This window comes from Octopus bimaculoides, chromosome 2 (genome assembly GCF_046866305.1).
Source record: "Octopus bimaculoides isolate indiv1 chromosome 2, ASM4686630v1, whole genome shotgun sequence".
NCBI classification, from domain to species: domain Eukaryota; kingdom Metazoa; phylum Mollusca; class Cephalopoda; order Octopoda; family Octopodidae; genus Octopus; species Octopus bimaculoides.
Genome location: NC_142929.1, coordinates 136,421,615 through 136,444,114, shown reverse-complemented (window position 1 = coordinate 136,444,114; position 22,500 = coordinate 136,421,615). Strand labels below are relative to the sequence as shown.

At 36.6% G+C, this 22,500-nt stretch overlaps 1 protein-coding gene across 8 annotated transcripts in view; it reads right to left on the bottom strand.

The window, feature by feature from the left end:
• Positions 1–22,500, bottom strand: part of LOC106873483 (synaptotagmin-6) — a 287,484-nt gene that overhangs the window by 104,334 nt on the left and 160,650 nt on the right. For all 8 annotated transcript variants that reach the window (XR_016240758.1, XR_016240757.1, XM_014920868.3 and 5 more), the window contains 2 exons: positions 16,319–16,456; positions 6,415–6,728 (listed from right to left, as the gene is read on the bottom strand). Coding sequence is in view for 6 of the 8 variants with exons in the window: in XM_014920868.3 (XP_014776354.1) it covers positions 6,415–6,728; positions 16,319–16,456 (452 nt within the window). In the remaining 2 variants the exon portion in view is untranslated. The remainder of the gene's footprint in view (positions 1–6,414; positions 6,729–16,318; positions 16,457–22,500) is intronic.

Genomic DNA, 22,500 nt, shown 5'->3' with positions numbered 1-22,500 from the left:
ACAGATTGTTGGATCCCATAACTGAATGGTTTGTTCGGACATCACTAAATAATTCCATCTTCATGTAATGTTATCACATCATCATCATTAGGTATCATCTTGCTCTCAGCAGGTTGAATATCAAGGATCTTCATTCAGGTCTTTGCTCAGCCATTCTTATACATTCACCACATAACAGTTCAGTCCAGTATTTGATATTATCAAACCAGTTTGTTCTGGGGTCTTCCTCATCAGCTTTTGCCATTTATGTTTCCATCTATCAATAGTAGTATAACTTGTGCACTTACTATGTGACCAAAGTATTTCAGTTCCCTTTTTTAATGATCTTTTTTTTGTATTTGCTAGTAGTAGCACTTTATCAGTTTTATATTTTGTTCAAGATATTCGTATGTCCACATTTCAAATTCTTTTAGTTGATCAGATAGAGTTTTCGTCAATGTCCATGTTTTTGCACCATATAACTGTGTAGACCACATGTAACAGAAACGTTAGCACGCCGGACGAAATGCTTAGTGGTATTTCGTCTGTCTTTACGTTCTGAGGCACGAGACCTGAAATTTGAGTGGAGAGCCAGTTGATGACATTGACTCTAGTGGTCAACAGGTACTTATTTTATCAACCCCGAAAATATAAAAGGTAAAGATAACGTCGACGAAATTATGCGTATATATATATATATATATATATATATATATATATATATATATACTAGCAGAGCCACCCGGCGTTGCCCGAGAATGAAATTGTTGCTTATTGGTACTTACTCTTTTACTTGTTTCAGTCATTTGACTGCGGCCATGCTGGAGCACCGCCTTTAGTCGAGCAAATCAACCCCAGGACAAATTCTTTGGAAGCCTAGTACTTATTCTATCGGTCTCTTTTGCCGAACCACTAAGTTACGAGGACGTAAACACACCAGCATCGGTTGTCAAGCGATGTTGGGGGGACAAACACAGACACACATACACATATATATACATATATACGACGGGCTTCTTTCAGTTTCCGTCTACCAAATCCACTCACAAGGCTTTGGTCGGCCCGAGGCTATAGTAGAAGACACTTGCCCAAGGTGCCACGCAGTGGGACTGAACCCGGAACCATGTGGTTGGTAAGCAAGCTACTTTCCACACAGCCACTCCTGCGACTATACTTGGAAACTTTTACGATAATTAAAACGGGGCTTAAATGAAAAAAATTCACACAACGAATATACCACGTTATTGTTTCACTGTTATATACACAGATATACATTGACGCATGTCAGTCGAAAAGTGAAAGTGTAATAGTAATACTTACTTTAACACTCAATGGTTTTACACTTTTGTATATGACATGTACATACTATTCATGTAAGTGCTTCTTCATATACTATGTTTTCTGTCTTGCCATGCTTATCACTGAGAATGTAGAAGTTATTTTCATCTCCAACTCTAGAACATCCAACATACAGCTGACCATGTGAGAAGCAAGGTTGAAGGAGGTTAAGTCCCACCACCTTTAGAGATTGACCTTGTGCTTTGTTGATAGACATTGCAAAGGTAAGTTTGACCGGAAACTGCAGTCTTTGAACTGAAAGGGGAGATCATTTGAAATAAGAGGTATCCTTGGAATGAAGACATTTTCACCCATCATGCTGCCTGTAATTATTGTTGCTTCCAACACATGGGGCATGGCTGTTTTAACAACCAACCTTGTTCTATTGCAGAGTCTGGGTGCATCAAGGTTTCTTAATAGCATTATGGGAGCACCTATTTTCACGATCAGAATGTGTGGTGGAAATCCTGGTGACTGAAGTGAATTGAGGAACTCCACTGGGTAATGCGTTTCCTGTTCTTGATCATGGACAGAGTTAATTGATCTGTATGAACATTCAGGTCCTGGAGGCTGAGTTAACAAATTTAAATTCAGCTTGTCTACAGAATCATTCCTTGGTGCCAGAATTGTTCTTTCACATAGCCACTTGTGACTAACCCTAACCCTAACCCTAACTCTGGTTAGTAAATTATGAAATTACTTACATCAGTAAATGTGAACTTGTTAGCGATTGAAAACGTAAACTGTTAGTGAGAACAGTAACGATTGAAGTTAAAGTGAGGTTGAAGTGAAATTTGTCACTCAGTGAATCAAACAGCCAGTATCGAAGGTACCAGAAAAAAAAACCTCAGCAACAGGGAAACACGAAACCGTACTTCTGTTAGTAAATGATGAAATTACTTACATCAGTAAATGTGAACTTGTTAGCGATTGAAAACGTAAACTTTTATTGAGAACAGTAACGATTGAAGTTAAAGTGATGTTGAATCGAAATTTGTCACTCAGTGAACGAAACAGCAACACAAAACCGTACTTCTGTTAGTAAATGATGAAATTACTTACATCAGTAAATGTGAGTAAACGTTTAGTGCGAACAGTAGCGATTGAAGTTAAAGTGAAGAAAAAACTATGGCTACCGGAAGTTGACATTGAGGAACATTTTTAAAGAAGTGAATCTTAAATATAAAGGATTATTATTTATCTTAATAAAAAAAATCAAATGAAGAGCCTAAGATTTATCCGAGGTCAAATTATTCCTGCATCACAAGTATGGAAGTAAATAGTGAAGCCGTTTTCACGTGATAAGCGATTACACACACATCTCTGTTTTATATATAGTATATATATATATATATATATATATATATATATATATATATATATATATATATATATATATATATATATATATATATATATATATATATACGTACGCGTGTGTGTTTCTGGGTCTGTCTGGCGTTTCCTCTCTGTCTATCTACTTGTGTTGGAGGCGCAATGGCCCAGTGGTTAGGGCAGCGGACTCGCAGTCATAGAATCGCGGTTTCGATTCCCAGACCGGGCGTTGTGGGTGTTTATTGAGCGAAAACACCTAAAGCTCTACGAGGCTCCGGCATGGGGTGGTGGCCACCTCTGTTGTACCCTTTCACCACAACTTTCTCTCACTCTCTCTTCTTGTTTCTGTTATACCTGTATTTCAAAGGGGCTAGCCTTGTCACACTGTGTCACGCTGAATATCCCTGAGAACTACGTTAAGGGTACACGTGTCTGTGGAGTGCTCAGCAACTTGCACGTTAATTTCATGAGCAGGCTGTTCCGTTGATCGGATCAACTGGAACTCTCGACGTCGTAAGCGACGGAATGCCAACAACATATCTACTTGTGTGTGTGTGTGTGTGTGTGTGTGTGTGTGTGTGTGTGTGTGCGTGCGCTGAGAGACTGATACGTACATTTTAGACAAAATACACAAACGTTCATGCATAAATACACTCTGTTGTAAATCATTATAATAAATTATAATTATACCACCTTCCTCACAATCTCCTCCCCGTAAAGTAGCAATAAATCTTTAATAATTTCTGTATGACTAGGCTGATGCTTCTTCAGCTCTTCACTTCTACACGTACGAAGAAATACCGAGGCACGGGCTATTTATTTTGTGAAGTTGTATGATAAAGAAATGAAACAGATGTTTGCCTCATTTTGATTACAGACCAGTAGCTAAGCTAGTTAAGCTGATTAATATTGTTTTGTCGTACGTATAATTATAACTAACTTGGTTCAGTAAAAAACACCATTAGATTAACTGTAATTAAATTAAAAGAACTTAGTATTTTCGTTTTCTTTTCTAATTGACTTTTACAAAAATAATTGGCATTTGAACGAGATTTAATTTGTAGTTGTCTTGAGGCGGAATTTATAAGTGTTTGTATTAACGAGATAACTCGTTAATTCTGGCTCCAATCTTCTAGTTATTAGTAATGTTTTGCAAATTGTTGTATTATTTATTTAAAGTTTACTGCTGATGTCATTTTGATTACTGTAAAATAAAACTAAATTAAATTCGTTATAAGTATCATACTTCCATATTTCTCAGTATTGATCAGAAGCCGACTTTTCACAAAACTACAGCGACTTCCGCTAGAGTTCTGCCCCAATATTTATGACTGTGCAGTTCTGTTCTAGAAATACATATAGTTCTATTCTAGATATACATACAAAACCTTCCAGACGCTAAAAAGCGAAAGCTAGTCTAAGGTTCGGCATAGATTCCTTCACAAACATGCCTCAACTTTTAGACAGTTCACTCTCTCTGCTCTGATGCACCTACAAAGGCTTTTGTTCTTCTCGATAAAAACTAGCACTTCGTCGTTTACAAAGGCGAGGGTTCCAGTCGACCCACAGACGCGCGTACTCTTAACGTAGTTCACAGGGAGATTCTCAATGGATAGTATAAGTCTGACCCTTTGAATTACTGATACTACCCATTTTGCCAGCTGAGTGAATTGGAGCAATGTGAAATAAATTGTCTTGCTCTAGGACACAACGCGTCGCCGGGAATTGAACTTAGGATCGTGAGCCGAATACCCTAACTACTAAGCCACGTGCCTTCACTCTCTTCAATAAACAACTGGCTGTATACAGCCTCCAAACACGCCTCCCCGACGTACCCACTTTCTCTCCTTTCGTCAAATCCTACTGCATCTCTAACCATCTTTTATAAATGCTCCATTCTAAGCAAATTGTTTAAATACTCATGGTCTGGAATTCCAACTCTTTGGATCTCTCTCTTTACGCATAGTTCTTTCTGAAGACTTCTGACTACACATGTTCAAACTGAATCTCAGCTTCAATTACAGAGGACCCGAGAAAAGTCTCTGGTTTATCGTCTTTGATTAGGAAATAGAAAACAATCTTCAGGAAATTGTGTGACCTACTTTAAACATTGTCATCTTCGTATGAGTGTAGATTTGTGTTGATAGAATATATTAGCGAGCCAGAGTTGGATTTGGAGGTTCGCTTCTTGTTTCATATCTCTTAAGTTGTCCTTGTATCCTTTTCATTTGACTGACGATTTTGCAGTCTACATTGTCGAAGATAAATACTGGAGTGTAGCAACAATTGACCGATGTGAACTCTGGAAGAACTATAAGCTTGAGTGTTGCATTAGTTTGCAGTGCTTAAGTTTAGACCCTACTTCACTTGGTATATATATATATATATATATATATATATATATATATATATACCTTGAAGAGAATATAGAGATAGGAAGGAATATACTTTTCTGCTCTAGGCACAAGGCCCGAAATTTTGGGGGAAGGTGCCAGTCGATTAGATTGGCCCCAGTACACAACTGGCACTTAATTTATCGACCCCGAAAAGAGGAAAGGCAAAGTCGACCTCGGCGGAATTTAAACTCAGAACGTAGTGACAGATAAAATACCGCTATGCATTTCGCCCGGCGTGCTAACGTTTCTGCCAGCTCGCCGTCTTAATAATAATAATAATAATAATAATAATAATAATAATAATAATAATAATAATAATAGTAACAACAAAACAACAACAAAAGCACTCAGAGAGCACAAACATCCGCCAAGGTAACACTAACGTCCTCTCAACGATTAGCCGGTGATGATTTTTTAAAATGAGAATATCTGATATAAACTCGACTGCTCTCACAAACGAGAATACTAAAAATGAACCCGACCACTCTCAAAAATTAAGTAAAAGAACCGGAAAAATAATCCAGAATCCTTGTCCGGTACCTGATCAATAGTCATGAAATGTGAAGATGGGTGTGCGGGCCATGTTTATAATGTTGTATGTGTTTCGTCTGCAATGGAAGCAGGGATAGTTCTCTGTGAAGGCTTTTTATAAATCTATCCACTGATATAGTGTATTTACGACCATTAAGATTTATAGTGAAAAATTTATCCGTGCGTGAAAGAAAGCGGAAAGGACTTGCATACGGCGCTGTTAACGGAGGTTTGACAACATCGTTGCGCACAAAAACGTGAGTCCAAGAAGTAAAGCTTCCTTCAAGGCAGAGCTAGAAATACAAGTGTCAAGTAGGTGAGAGATTTTAAACAGGAGTGATATATTCAAAAACTGGGAAAACTAAAAATTGTCCAGGATAAATCAAATTTATTATTGTTACTGAATATGTTAGTGTTATTTAATTTCTAAACGGTTTTGCTGCCGTTTTTTTTTATGTAGGTTGATTTCTTTATCCATCGGTGTCTACTAAGATTGAGACGCGAGTAAAATTAATAATAGAGAAACGAAAATAAAACTTTGGAAACAGCAACGCCGCCATAATTTACGTGGAAACCATGAGCGTGGTTTCAAGGGAGATAATCAGAGATCGTAATCATGTAAAGTAAAGTAAATACAACAAATAATCCAGAATCCTTGTCCGGTACCGGATCGATCCCAAAATATAATCAGTTCGTGCTAGTCACGTGGCCAAACATACACGAAAGTTTCATCGGAATCTATCTTATCTACGGACAACCAGACAAACACGACCTTCGCTAAGGTGGAGGTAATAATAATAGTTATGCGTAATGAAGAAATGAATAATTTCGTTACCCGCTGATATCGCTGTATATCACTCCAGATCTCGACGCTACTGGAAGTTTCGACGGTATTTAAGTCAACGTTAACTTCTCCCAGGATGCTGTGTCGAGAAAACTTGTCGTAGTTAAAGACTTGAAATATCAGAGATTTGTCTTGTAAGTCTTCGTAAGGAATTGGAAATTTGAAAAACTCATTGAAAAATGGATTCAAAGTTCGACGTTGGACCGATGATTGTCGACGCCTTTCGTCTACTTCTGGGTAAAGAAACAGTTTGATATAAGGGTCGCTAAATCCGGAGGTTGAATCTGGGCACATGAGGTCATGGACTGGAAATAGAAAGAGAGAGAGAAAGCCATCATAATTCGTGAAATGTAAAATAATAATTTCATATTGACTACATACATTCACATACATACACACTTACAAACATCACTACAAACACGTGCATACATATAGCTAAATATATATGTACACACACGTATATACATACATATATAGGTATACATACACAGGAATATACATCTATATGTGTGTATGTGTGTGTGTGTGTGTGTGTGTGTGTGCGCGCGCGCATGCGTGTGTAGGAAATTAACAAGAAGCAAGTTGTTGATATTTCGATTAATTTGATATTTCGACTAATTTGTACCCATTACGATCGTTTCAACGATCGATAATCATGATTAATAAATAATTATAAAGTATAATCGATTAGATCGATCACAGGTCACATCTTCACACAGTGCTCATACACACACAAATTGTGTGCGTGTGTGTGTGTGTGCATATATGATTGCACCACTGATTTCATCGAATGAATTACAGGATAGTTTCACATTATTGCCCTCATATTCCATAAGAATTGCGGAGTATATATGTGTGCGTAAGTGTGTGTGTGTGTGTGTGTGTAAGTGTGTCCATATATATGTGTGTGTGCTTGTTTGCATAAATATGTGCGAGTATGTGTAGTGAGCGTGCATGCGTGTGTGCGTGCCCTCGTTATAAAGGATAATAAAGAGATGAACGACAAACAGTTGCTGGCTGGGTGAAATATTTTCGCCCCATTTTTCTGTGTGATAAAAAAAAAAACAGTCAATGGTTACATAATTTGATAATCTAGTATTTTACACACACACACACACATGTGGCAGAAGTAACGCGTTTTTATTGGTATTTTTCAGTTTTCTACTGCATGAATTTTGTTTTTCGTTTTATATGATATAAATTTGAGGGGAGATAGATAGTACGACGCGGAGCAATTGAGTGGCCATCACGATCACCTGACCTAACACCACCTGACTTTTTCTTGCAGATGTATTGAAAGACCTTGTTTACTCCCTCAAACCGAAAACAATTCCTGAATTAGAACAAGCAATTTCTGATAAATTTTCTGCAATTAAAACGGAAATGTGTCGAAAGGTTTGTAGAAATGTGGCTGGTAGTGTTCCGCATTCTATTAAAAACGAAGGGGAGCATTTTGAACACGTTAATTAAATTTTTGGTGGAGCAATATTAATAAATTTACTAAAACTACAGCAATTTATTCTCATTAATTGATTTTTTTTTTCGTTTTCTTTGCACAATAAAAACTGACCAAATAAAGATAGTTTGTTAAATAATTAAAAAAAAATGGCGTCATTTCTGCTGCATACTGAAATATATATATATTCTTTTATTCTTTTTGTTCCAGTCATTTGACTGCAGCCATGCTGGAGCACTGCCTTTAGTCAAACAAATCCCCCCTCCGGGACTTATTCTTTGTAAGCCTAGTACTTATCATATCGGCCTATATATTAGGCGCAGGAGTGGCTGTGTGGTAAGAAACAAACTAGCATCGGTTGTCAAGCGATGGTGAGGGGAGAAACAGACACACAAACACACACACACACATATACACATATATATATTTATACGACAGGCTTCTTTCAGTTTCTGTCAACCTACCTGCGGCCATAGTAGAAGGTGCCACGCAGTGGGACTGAACTCCGGACTATGGTTGGGAAGCAAACTTCTTACCACACAGCCACTCCTGCGCCTAATATATATATATATTCTTTTATTCATTTACATGTTCCAGTATCTGACTGTAGCCATGCTGGAGCACTGCATTTATATATATATATACAAATACATATACAGATACATATATATATATATATATATATATATATATATATATATATACCACGAGCTTCTTTCAGTTTCCGTCTACCAAATTCCCTCACAAGGTTTTGGTCGGCCCGAGGCTATAGTAGTAGACACTTGCCCAAAATTCCACGCAGTGGGACTGAATCCCGAGCCATATAGTTGGGAAGCAAGCTTCTTACTACACAGCCACACTCTCTTCTCTCTCACTCTCTTTCTCTTCCTCTCTTTTTCTCTCCCTCTCTTACATCCACCTTCCCCTTCCCCCTTCATCGTCAACACCCCCTCATAAGCTCATCCCACCACACCCCAACACACTCCTACTCTACCTTCCCACTCCACCCCATCCAATTCCTTACACCCATCACCCACCACTACCCCACCCCTACCCACATACCCCTACCTCTATCTCCACCCTCAGCCTAACCCACACTCCACCCATGCCTTCCCCACCTCCTAACACCCTCACATCACATCACACCACGCACACACTACAACTGACCAACTCCTTTCTCCTTTCCCCATTTTCACACACACATACGTCAAGATCACCAGCATTCTATCTCCCACACACACAGCCCCTCGTTCTTCGATCACCGTTCTTTCTCCCCCTTTTCTTAGCCATTACTATGATTGACCGCTGACTGAACACTATTCAATTTTTTTTTCTCCGTGCTTTTCTCCTTGTCTCCGTATTCTTTCTGTTGAAGAGCGTAGCTCGAAACGTTAAAGACTTTCCGTATTCCCGAGCGTCATACTAATACATCCTTTTATTGTTTACACCACCTGTCCTCGTCTGTTGTTGTTTTTTCGTACATTTTCCCATATATATATATATATATATATATATATATATATATATATATATATATATATATGTATATATATATATATATATATATATATATATATATATATATATATATATATATATATATATATATATATATATATATATATATATATATATATATATATATATATATATATATAAGCAAGCATTCCGTCCATGCTTCAATGATTCAATGTGCAAAATATGAAGTGGAAAAAGTTCCGAGAGAGTTCATTGACACAGGTTATGTAAGGAAATGTATTTGTCAACTATAAATTTCCCTTTATTCATCTGTGGCATTCTTCTGATGTTTACAAGTTCTAATTCTACTTCAGATGAGTAAGCACAGCCATCGAGATTTAAGCAGTTGAAATCGGATTCAGATTCTATTTTGTCTCTAGTTCAATTACCTTACGCCTGTTACGCAAATTTGAACAGATGTGATGTCATCGCGTTGTCTCATTTTCCATTTCATGATATGCATATCGCGGTTTTCTTTTTTGTCAGTTCTGTCTGCCGTCTGTCTGTCTCTCTCTCTCTCTCTCTCTCTCTCTCTCTCTCTCTCTCTCTCTCTCTCTCTCTCTCTCTCTCTCTCTCTCTCTCACTCACTCACTCACTCTCTCATATATACATACATACGTATGTATATGTGTATCTTAGTAGTGAGAAATTTGTGGGTTTATAGCAAGTGGTATTATTATTATTATTATTATTATTATCATTATTTATGGTAATAATACCTTGTTTAATTTCATATCGTACTGCCTGATGTTATGTTCGTTTTTAAATGTCGCGGGATTATTCAAATGTAAGAACGCAGACGGTGTAACGTGACGAATATTTCAAAAATAGATGATTTACAGTAAGTCTGGCTGAAGAGCTTTAAATATATTCATTCAAAAAGGGAAATCAATTGATTTCGGAATATCTGTATTCCTTACATCTGTAGTTCATACAAGGGAAGCCTATTTCTGTTATATTCGTTGCATCTGAAGTAGCTGGAGATACGATAGTTTGACCAAAAGAACCGTCTATTGCAAGCAAAATCAAATATTGAAAAATTGTATTTGGTCAGGTTTGAACGTACGACAGTTTAACATATTAGCAACGAAATGTGTGTGTGTGTGTGTGTGTGTGTGTGTGTGTGTGTGTGTGTGTGTGTGTGTTTAATTTACAAGGAAAGATCTGGAGAAATAGTTACCAGGGTAGCAAATGTCGCATACATGGGTAATGATTCATGGCGAAGTGAGACGTATTTAGAAGAACACAAGAGAAACAGAAAATGGAGACAAACACACAAGATGTCATTTAAATCATTTACATTGCCGACATATGTTTCGATGGAGACATTAGAATTAATCTTGGAGGAAAAATAATGTGGAATATTGTATCAGTCTCATCAGGGAGAAAAGATTATAAATAACAGTGCTCATTAATAAGTCATTTTTACAGATGTAAGAAATTATGATATTTAATATATATAACATATGAAAAACAAATTTCTTACATCTGTAAAAGTAGCTTATTAATGAACTGTTATTTATAATTTCTTCCCTGATAAAATTGATACATTATTCCACATTATTATTCCTCCCGGATTAATTTTAATGTTTCCATCAAGACATGATATGATTTAAATAACATCTTGTGCGTTTATTTCCATTTTTGTTATATACATATATATATTATTATTGTTATTATTATTATCATTATCATTATTACTATTATTATTATCATTATTATTATTATTATTATTATTATTATTATTATTATTATTATTATTATTAGCATATACTTACTGAATATGCTTTGTGCATTTTCCGGTGGTTGCAATAGGTGTGGTGGAATATATACACTCAAAGTGTTGGGTGTTAAAATATTATTATAACAAAAATGCTGTTATTTCATGCGCGCGCGCGCGTGTAGAGTGACAGGCAGACAGACTGACATGGGAAAGGTGCTTTGCACTATTCAGTTTGAAACAGTAATATATTGGTGCTCTCTGGTTCATTACAATTCTATTCTACCTTCCATGACCGACTGTATTTTTATTCGGAGACCGATAAATACCAGTAAATGTCTCAAGTCAAACCACTGACTATGTTGCTCTTCCTGCATTTTTTGTGTGTTTGTATGACTATGATCCTAGTTACCACTCCTGCTAACAGGTAAACCGCAAATTTGATTCCTTTCTGAGACATTAATCTCTCAGTCTTTCTGCTGTCATGACTACCTTTACTGTGTACGTAGGTGTTCGTATATTTTACGTATGGAACAAGGATAATCAGATTATGCAATAAGAAAAATAAATATACGGTAACAAAAATTTGCATTAACGAACCAACGATAGTCGATAACTAGTGAGCCTTTGGGTTTTTTTTTTTACTTAGATTTATTTTCGTTTCATACTTTAGCAATTACGGGATACAATTCCGGACAATTTCCTGCATTTTTGGCATCACCAGTAAATTAATGTTTCCTTGTGTCGTGCAACTATATTCTGGCTTCATTCTGAATGGCAGCATACAATATGTATACTGCTATGTAGAAGCTCTTCATGTTCACTGAGACATCAACAACAAAGACGTCTATTTCATCGTGTTTAAATCACATCATTTCAATTATTCTCTACTTCTGACTCTACCCCTTTCAGACCTCTCCCAGCTCCCAACAGTTTGCTACCTCTTGACCTGTATGTGTTGGCACTCCGTCGGTTGCGACGACGAGGATTCCAGTTGACCCGATCAACGGAACAGTCTGCTCGTGAAATTAACGTGCAAGTGGCTGAGCACTCCACAGACACGTGTACCCTTAACGTAGTTCTCAGGGGAGATTCAGCGTGACACAGAGTGTGACAAGGCTGGCCCTTTGAAATACAGGTACAACAGAAACAGGAGGATAGAGTGAGAGAAAGATGTGGTGAAAGAGTACAGCAGGGTTCACGCACCACCCCCTGCCGGAGCTTCGTGGAGCTTTAGGTGTTTTCGCTCAATAAACACTCACAACGCCCGGGTCTGGGAATCGAAACCGAAATCCTATGTCCGCGAGTCCACTGCCCTAACCACTGGGCCATTGTGCTTCCACCTTGACCTGTAATAAGGGTCAGATCAACTTTCTCTGAAGTCAGTCCCTTTCGTGACGTCGATGCCAACAACCCCTTTTCATTCCGCTCACCCTGTTGCTGTTAGAACAGAAATCGAATCATTTGCCTATTTAAGCTGTTTGTATCAGACAGTTTCCTCCCTTATACGTTTTACAAATAACCAAATATTACTCAAAACACTTTCATCTTCTATCTCCCTTTCAAACTTATCCTCTATCCTGGGCGCTAGCTCTTCCTACTTCAGTTGTATGATCACGGAACCGCTGCATAATCATATAATCCAACTCAAGTTTTTCAAAATCACACGATCCTCTGAATTTGTGTTGAACATATAAACATTGTGTTTCAAATATTTCACGTGAAAACACCCATCCATATAAGCTGTTCATTAAAAGCCGTTGAACAAATATGCACTTCTCAAATTTGCTTTAAAAAGCTTATACAACGAACATGGTTTTATGCAGGAAAATTTATATCAGTATTGGAGATATTCTTGGCAAGAAGTTGTATAGTCCAAGCTGGAACTATTTTCTTGACTTTCTCAATATATCCAAAATTAGAGCTCTTACACAGACATAACTGGCTCTTGATCTGTGTAATCCATGCTTGAAAGATGCTATATTTGAGATGACAATCTATCACTTCTTGGGAATATTCCATCTTCATCCTTGCTCTTGTGACAGTGTGTCTTCATCTTCATAAGATCAATATATGCAGCATCAGTGCAAGATTCATTAGAGTGCATTCTACAAACAAACTGCAATACAATCTCTTCCTATTGTGACGTTTTATACACACACACACACACGAATATATATATATATATAATATACTATGAGTGCGCGTGTGTGTGTGTGAGAGAGAGAGAGAGAGAGAGAGAGTGAGAGAGAGAGAGAGAGAGAAAGAGAGTGAGAGAGAGAGAGAGAGAGAGAGAGAGAGGAGAGAAAGAGAGTGAGAGAGATGAGAGAGAGAGAGGAGAGAGAGAGAGAGAGAGAGTGAGAGAGTCACTGCTGACTCTTCAGTAGAAGTATTATCCTTCGTTTTGAAACGGTATCGCTTTCCTCGTGTTCAATCATTATTTCTTGCATGTCTCCATTCCACCACCAAATTCCATACGAAACACTTTGCTCAATTATTATCGCCTTAAAACTACACTTCTCTGGAATTCCAAGTCTAATCATGTTTATTTCTACAAGCATCGACCTACAGACGCTGTATTTGATCAACCTCAACAGAATGGAAATATCTACAAATCTCATGAGCACTAATCAAACCCTTCTTTCTCTGTCTCTCTCCTCCTCTCTATCTTGCACCTTCTCTCCTTCTAACTAATCACAAAAACAAAGATGGTTTACTTGTATTAAATATGATCTTTTAGGATTTTACGCATAAAATTTATGTTACTTAGTAATCAGATCATCGCTAATTGACTCATTAATTATTTTACAGATTTCTCAAGTGGAATATGTCTCTTGTATTAGTATTCTGTTAATACTTCGATCTTTATTTAATCACATATTTTCTTAGACAGTTATTAAAATCTTCCTTCAAATACTGTGCGGAAGAAGTGTCTTCACTCTGTCTTTAAGCATTGTTCAGTCAGAAAAATTTCTTTCTATTTTCTTCGTTTAGTGTTCTAATCTTTTGAGACTTTACTTTTAGAAGATATGAAATAAAATAAAATTAAAAGCGCTAACTCGACTCAACAACAATGTCGTAAACAATTGTGATATGTCATAAACTATTTTAACAAGAGTCATTTACTTGGGAGACAAAATGGATTCATTCAGAAATGAGAATTAATTAAAAATCAATATGGACATTATTAACCCACAACACGAAGTTAGTCAATATTTTGGAAGATTTCAAGTGAGATACATTTCATTAAAAACTGGTTCTTCATTCAAATAATGCTGTCATAGATATTTCGTGAAGGAAGTTCGCTTAGATGCGAATGCTGCATTGATTAATCTTATAGGTACTTCTTTCTTCCAAACCACTTTTATCGTGGAATGTATCACAAGAGAGAGAGAGAGAGTTCTTGTGGAAAGTATTCACAAGTGGTTTTCCTGTAGATTGAATCCAGGGTATCAAGTTGATAAAATACGAGTTAATTATAGCTTCTTTTAAATACAGCAGTGACATATACCTGCTTATCCCTTGGTACTTATAGACAAGGATAAGTGTATTAAGTGTGAAACAACGAACCACCGGCGAAAAGATACTGTTTCAAAAATCATTAGAGCGTCAAACAAAATGCTTTATTTTATTTAATAACTGGTCTGTAAATCTAAGTTCAAATTCTGGCATGTTTAACTTTTATATTTATCCTTTTGGAGTAAATAAAACAAAGTACCAATGATTCATAGTATTCTTCAAAGCGCGTGTCTTTGTGCCGACGTTAAAATTTTTTTTTTTCTTTCTTTGTCCGATTGATTTCCTTTTCCCTGTTCAACTTTCCATGTGAGCCTAGCTTGGAGGTGAATAGTTTATGCCAAGCTGATGTCAATCTGTTATTATGCTATCGGTCTCTTTTGCCGAACCCCTACTCAACTCAACCAGATAAATGTCACAAGACAAATAAAAACCGGCTCCGCTTCCTGACTTACAGAAGGCAGCGGAACAATCTTCACAATGGACTCAGCTAATAGCTGGACTCGTCTCAGACGTAACAGCAGATGTTTGACAAAACTTCATCAATCAACAATAATCTAGCACTGGATGAGTGCGTGCAGACTGGTTTCGTCGCCCAGCGCACATCTCAGGCAGGCTGTTGATGGCTCTTCTGTACGTGTAGAATTTGTTTTAAACCGGAAATACCTCGAGATGGCACTAGCAGACCAAGAATTTACGGAAATTATGCTTGAAGCCAGACTTAAAGTCCACTAGATCAGATCAGCCCACTGATTTTCACCGATAATCAGAGTTTCCTCGAGAACGTCATCGCTTTTGCCCGCTATTAACCTGCTATAGAACACCAACGTGGAATTTCCACCTACCATGTTGTCCAACAGGTAGAGGGCTGAGCTGTGATTGATGACATTCTGCATTGCAAACGCCAGTAATCACAGCTCAGTCAAAAAGACGAACTGGGGAAACAACGAGTCTGACAAACGGTTATCATAACTGTTCACCGACTAGGAATCGTTAGAGAAGTCGTAACTTCAGTGCCTATCTGTGAATCATTAACCACAGTATGTCGAAACCCGTATGTAGCAGTGGAACATGGCTTCTGATCTTAACTGATTGAAGGTGCTATCATGTACATTGTTTTGTCTTGGTATAAAAGATGGGCTACAGCAAATATTCTGCTTAACACCACAGATTTGCTTGTCAGTTGTTTGACCTTAACCAGTTGAGCATGTCCCTTGGTGGCTGACGATATGTGCATCTCTGATCATGAGCAGAAGTAGTGGGGGAGCATCATAGCCATGTGTTGAGAGGAATTCTTTGGGGTTTGAATAATTCACCTTTGAAACATGGGTGTTTTGCTCAACATCCTTAAACAAACCTTATTCAGGGACCTTTTGGGGGAGATGGCCTGAAGAAAATTGTAACTGGACCCCACCTGCGAGGTCATGCACTGTTTATCTTGATATGAGATCACCATGTCGCACACATGTGGCTATGATGCATGTGCCTGGTGTACCCTTATCAGACGGGTAGTCATGGTGGGTGTCTTAGGCTTCGTATATTTTACCCCAGTGTCACTTTGATGGCATGCGCTGCTCTCTCACTCAATAATAATAATAATAATAATAATGATGATGATGATGATGATGATGATGATGATGATGATGATAACGACGACGACGACGATAACAAGAAAAGATTGTTACCTTCAATCAGGTGTACAACAAGGTCAGAAGTCCTAAAGTCATACTTGAGACGCAAGTGAAGTCGACCGTAACACTTCTGTTGAGAGCATTGTTGTAAGATAGTTTCTTTGCGTGGGTAAAGATCCGGTCGAATGGAGCCTGCAACAAAATTTAATTGCAAAATTATGTAGCATGATTAAACAATGCGGAGGGGTTTGGGTTTATTGTTGTCGTTTTCTTCTTTTTTCTTTCTTAGAATTGCTTTCAAGTTGGCCGAGAGACGGGGAAAAGAAAGAAGAGCTGTGTGTATGTACGCTTCTTTTTATCTTGCTTCGCTTGTAAGTTTAACATTTAATAGTTTGTATCGTGTTTCAGCAAAGATAAACACAATGTAAAATAAGAATGGGAGAATAATCGTAGAAACAGATGAGAGGCAAGATGAATAATAATGGCTTCAAATTTTGTCACAAGGCCAGCAATTTTGGGGGAGGGATTTGTTGATTACATCGACCTAAGTGCTTATTTTATCGATCCCGAAGAGATAAAAGACAATGGGGACCTCGGCGGAATTTGAACTCAGAACGTAAAGACAGACGAAATGCTATGCGTTTTTCCCCGTCGTGCTAAAGATACCGTCAGCCTTAAAGGAAGGCGAATAACAGTAGTAATTATAATTATAACAAAGAGAAGAAAACAGTCCAGAGAAGATTCAAAGGAACAAAAAAAAAGAAATCAAAACAAAGATAGAATGAAAAGCAAAGGGGGTGGATAAAAGGTTGGACACAAAGTTGACGAAAGGTAGAACGACGAATGGGTTTTGTTGTGCCTGAATAGAGAAGGTACAAGACCAGTTGGCTTCGAGGAACAGGCTGTTATAGTTGCAACAGAAAAAGCGGGCAGGAGACAGTATGATTGTAGGTCAAAGAAGGAGCATGTCTATAAGTGATTTTATACCAGCCAGTCGAGAAGCTTCTCTATGGATATCGATCAAAATCTCTACCTGTGTAGCAGCCAACACCTCTCTAAAAGTTGGGGAAATACTCCTCGGCGGGCCTTGCAATATAACACCACACTTCAAACATCCAAAATGCATCTAGAACACATGTATACTGTATTTTGAAATAATAGCATGAAATTCAATATCAAAAAATTCCTCACGAAGATATATATGTCTAAAATAATATTGTATTAAAAAAATATATATATATATAAATATAAGCGTAGGAATGGCTGTGTGGTAAGTAGTTTGCTTACGAACCACATGGTTCTGGGTTCAGTCCTACTGCGTGGCACCTTGGGCAAGTGTCTTCTACTATAGCCTCAGGCCGACCAAAGCCTTGTGAGTGAATTTGGTAGAAGCCTGTCGTATATATGTATATATATATATGTATATATATATATATATATATATATATATATATATATGTATGTATGTATCTGTGTATACGTTTGCGTGTCTGTGTTTGCCCACCACCGCACCCCCACCCACCCAACATCGCTTGACAATTGATACTGGTGTGTTACATCGCCCTAACTTAGCGGTTCGGCAAAAGAGTCCGATAGAATAAGTACTAGGCTTACAAAGAATAAGTCCTGGGGTCGATTTGCTCGACTAAAGGCGGTGCTCCAGCATGGCCACAGTCAAATGACTGAGACAAGTAAAAGAGTAAAAGAGTAAATATATGAAACATGACACCTTATAAATGTTCTTACCAAAGTCTATCTGCATAAATCAAAACCAGTCATGGATTACTGAGATGAACTTAACAAGGATATAAATACAAACTTTAAATTTTATTACCAAAGTCGACCTGCATGAATCTAAACCAGTAAATTTTAATCTATTTTCAAAAATACTTTCTCATATATTTTTCTAATCTCAAAACAGAATTCAATATATATATATATATATATATATATATCATTCAGATATTTATGTGATACAAGAAAGGGACAACAAAACATCCAGATAGACGATACAAAGAAAACAAGGACAAGTCATTCGGAGTTTCCTTTCCTCAGTCGAGATCCAGATTATCTTTGCAATTTCGGCTTGTTATTCTCGATATTGCTCCAATCTGGCCAGCCCCAAGGAAAAACTAAGCTAAGAGTATTAGATTCCTTGGAAGAAAGCAGTGAATGTATACAAAAATAAAAAGGACGGAAAAAAACGAACAATGTTACCCAAATACAATAAAAATTAAAATAATAACAGGACATAACAACAGGTGTTTTTCGACTAAGGACGAATTATATATATATATATATATATATATATATATTGAAGTATCAACAACTTTACCCTAGATTTTTTGTCAATAAAGTAGTTCGTTAGTGCACATGCGTGAGAGAGAAACTGAGAGGGAGAGGGAGTGACTAGAGACTAATATGAAGGTAACCCCAGAGGAAAATAATTCATTAGCTATAATTTCTAGTGATATTTTTTAAAATGTAAGGTTTTTTTTTCTTCTTGAGTTTGAGCACTTATTGAACATTCATTTGTTTTCTTTTCCAGCAACGAAAAAGAAAAAGAAAGACGAGAGAGAGAGAGAGAGAGAGAGAGAGAGAGAGAATAACGACTATGACAACGCCTATGACAGAAACACCATTAGCAGTAAAACGACACAACAACAACAACAACAACAAGCGACTAAAAAAGCAAAATGAAAAACATATGAAATACGAAGTTCCAACGACGCGGCTTGGGATATTGCAGTTTCTGTTGCAGCTTTAACGTTGCTAAGCATTTTTGACATCCACCATAGTTTTGACGTCATTAGATGGAGTCTAATATCAGGGATAGAGCATGATCTGTACAGTCTTATTTACATTATTGAAAGAGAAATAGAAGACAGAGGCAGGAACGGAGAGAGACGGAAAGAGACGGAGAGAGACGGAAAGAGACGGAGAGAGACGGAAAGAGACGGAGAGAGACGGAAAGAGACGGAGAGAGACGGAAAGAGACGGAGAGAGACGCTGGACAGAGAAAACATGGTTGCTGTCAGGCAATGTTTAAATAAATCGATGTTTTCGACTCCTTCGACTCCTTCTTCGTCGTTATGAACTGTGAAGGACAGTGTTGTTGATAGTTCTTTAGCGTCTGTTAATAGTTACTGAGGCGATAAATACTCTCCAAGGGGCCTTTGTCTTCAATACTCGGAAAATTATTTTCGTCAGTTACGTATGTTTGGGCATATTTTACACATACATATTTTTCTTTGAACTTGTGTGCGTACAAATACAATTGGATATACCCAACATATAAAGATAGATAGATAGATAGATAGATAGATAGATAGATAGATAGATAGATAGACAGATAGATATGAACTGTTTTCTAGTAACAAAGGATTGTCTATTATGTGTATTATATACTGTTCACCAATTTGACATAACCTTTATCTATTATGACAATGTGGATTCTTGGATATATATATATATATATATATATATATATATATATATATATATATATATATATATATATATATATTGTTGTACTTGGCGATGGTCATATTGCCAGTTTAGCCAATACAAACACACGCACTGTATATTTGGTGTTAATTTTTTTTTTTTTTTTTTTTTCAGCTTTATATTACATTAATCTTAATCTTAATCTTATTTCGGCCAGAGTTCTTTCGTCACACTTCTGTGACCTCATCAGTGGTCCTTTGTTTCCTTCTTTCTTATGTGTGTCTCACCTTGCTAACTATCAGCCATGATAGTTAGCAAGGTGAGACACACATAAGAAAGAAGGAAACAAAGGACCACTGATGAGGTCACAGAAGTGTGACGAAAGAACTCTGGCCGAAATAAGATTAAGATTAAGATTAATGTAATATAAAGCTGAAAAAAAAAAAAAAAAAAAAAAAAAAAAAAATTAACACCAAATATACAGTGCGTGTGTTTGTATTGGCTAAACTGGCAATATGACCATCCCCAAGTACAACAACATCTGTTTCAACACACGATTTCACATAGAAAATCTTGCAAAACAAATATATATATATATATATATATATATATATATATATATATATATATATATATATATATATATATAATATATATATATATATATATATATATATATATATATATATATATATATATATATATATATAATATATATATATATATATATATATATATATATATATATATATATATATATATATATATATATATAAATATATATATATATATATAATATATATATATATATACTCTCTCTCTCTCTCACACACACACACACATAAAGTTCTCTTTCTTATTTAGAACATAACTGATGGTTATCTTTTCCCCCTTTCATTACGAACGTATTCTTTTCAGTATGTAATATTACGGTCATTCGTTCCGAATAAACTGTATGTTTTTGTATGTTACAATCATTATCCACAACAAATATCATACTTAATCGTTGTCAATACATCAAGTAAATTCTGCAGTTATAGTTTAACCGGTGTCATTTACAACTAAATGAGATGATGGGATTCATAGTTTCCGTTTGTCTTTGAAATAGTACGATTTTTCTTTCCCATATGGAAATAATCTCTATTGACATTACATAGTATCTTCTAAAGTATTTTAAATAAATCTGTAATAACTGAGAAATAACACAGAAACTCAAAAAGATGTGGCAACTGAATGTTTTTTAGCACAATATGTTAAGTAAGATATACAGATTGCTTTTCGGTACTAATACCGCTTCCGTGCGAATAACGAATCTCTTAGATAAATCTTTAATAACTAAACGAATAAAACAGATTCAAAGGCGACGAGCTGACAGAAACGTTAGCACGCCAGGCGAAATGCTTAGCGGTATTTCGACTGCCGTTACGTTCTGAGTTCAAATTTCGCCAAGGTCGACTTTGCCTTTCATCCTTTTGGGGTCGATAAATTAAGTAGCAGTTGCGTACTGGGGTGGACCTAATCGACTGGACTCCTCTCACAAAATTTCGGGCCGTATGCCTAGAACAGAAAAGAATAAAACAGATTCAGGATCTTTTTTAAAACGGGGGCCACATTTTTCATTAACGAAACACTTTGAAACTTGGAACACTGGTAGAATGTGTCATATAAAACATCTTTTTCTCTTAGTCTTCTTAAAGAAAAAAAGAAATCCATAAGTTATTCCATGTTAAAGTTGTCGTATTTCTGTAATTTCAACCAATCACTGACGTCCATTCAGCCGATATACATTAAGTGCCGACTACATAAACAAACGATTCTGAAACAATTAACCCTAACCCTAACCCTAACTCTAACCCTAACCCTAACCCTAGGGTTAGGGTTAGGGTTAGGGTTAAGATTAGGGTTAAAGCAAATTTAAAATGAAAAAAGCAAATAAAACGAAGAATCGTTTGTTTATGTAGTCGGCACTTAATGTATATCGGCTGAATGGACGTCAGTGATTGGTTGAAATTATCGAAATAAGACAATTTTTTACATGAAATAAATTCGAATACAAAAATATTTTTCTGTTCTATAACACAAAATAGATAAGTATACGAAGTTTGAAAGTCTTTCGGTACCAAAAACACTACGTAAAACATTAATGAAAAATGTGGCCCCCGTTTTAAAAAAGATCCCAGATTCAAAATGATGTGGCAATTGGATTCTATCTAAGTGTTTTACGAGTCGGGTCTCTGTCGGTCAAGGTTGACAGTGCATGTGTGTAGTTATATACAGAACTGGGTGAGTATTTTTTAGAAAGTCTAGGAATTGGCTATATAGGCGCAAACATATCTGTGTGGTTAACAAGCTCACGTTGCAAAGGGAAACTGCGTGGAGGCTTATTATTATTATATTTTTTATTTATTTATTCATTTATTTATTTATGCGCCCTTTTAAAGCCTAGCCAGGCTCATGGGCCCGGTTTCCCGGTTTCTATGGCGTATGTGTTCCCCGCAACTGGACGGGACGCCAGTCCATCGCAGCGTTACTCAAGAAACAGGAAGAAAGAGTGAGAGAAAGTTGGGGCGAAAGAGTACAACAGGGGTCGCCACCAACCCTGCCGGAGCCTTGTGGAGCTTAGGTGTTTTCGCTCAATAAACACTCACAACACTCGGTCTGGGAATCGAAACTGAGATCCTCTGCACTAACCACTGGGCCATTGCGCTTCCACACACACATACACACACACACACACACACATATATATATATATATATACATATATATATATATATATATATATATAT